This window comes from Penaeus monodon, chromosome 34 (genome assembly GCF_015228065.2).
Source record: "Penaeus monodon isolate SGIC_2016 chromosome 34, NSTDA_Pmon_1, whole genome shotgun sequence".
NCBI classification, from domain to species: Eukaryota; Metazoa; Arthropoda; class Malacostraca; order Decapoda; family Penaeidae; genus Penaeus; species Penaeus monodon.
In genome coordinates, this window is record NC_051419.1 from 7,809,948 (window position 1) to 7,810,267 (window position 320).

The 320-nt window shown below is 46.2% G+C and overlaps 1 protein-coding gene across 1 annotated transcript in view; it reads right to left on the reverse strand.

Moving 5' to 3' along the window:
• Positions 1 to 12: 12 nt before the first annotated feature.
• Positions 13 to 320, reverse strand: part of LOC119594559 — a gene marked incomplete in the record, with an annotated part of 82,416 nt that continues 82,108 nt past the window's right edge. The window contains 1 exon segment of the mRNA XM_037943591.1: positions 13 to 221. Coding sequence (XP_037799519.1) covers positions 73 to 221 — 149 coding nt within the window.

Below are 320 nucleotides of genomic sequence, written 5' to 3' on the forward strand. Positions count from 1 at the left end.
GCAATTCATTACCATTCAGTTGCCAATTAGCAAATCAAAACACACATAAGCGACGTCGACGGCTAAACGAGCTCAGTAACCCGCTAACTCACGTGAGGTGGAGAGTTCGAGCTCCTCCTCACTCAGACCTGGGCCGCTGCCGTCGTCCTCTTGAATTCCTAATACGTGGTCCATCTCCTTGTCCTTCAGATGCCCTATCTTAATGGCCAGCATCACGTCGTCTTGTTTGGTGGAAGAGGAGAAAATTACGTTGAAAAGGAATGATGGTTGTAATACTGTAGAGCGTTTCTAATACTGTTATTGATACTTGGTCTAGCAGA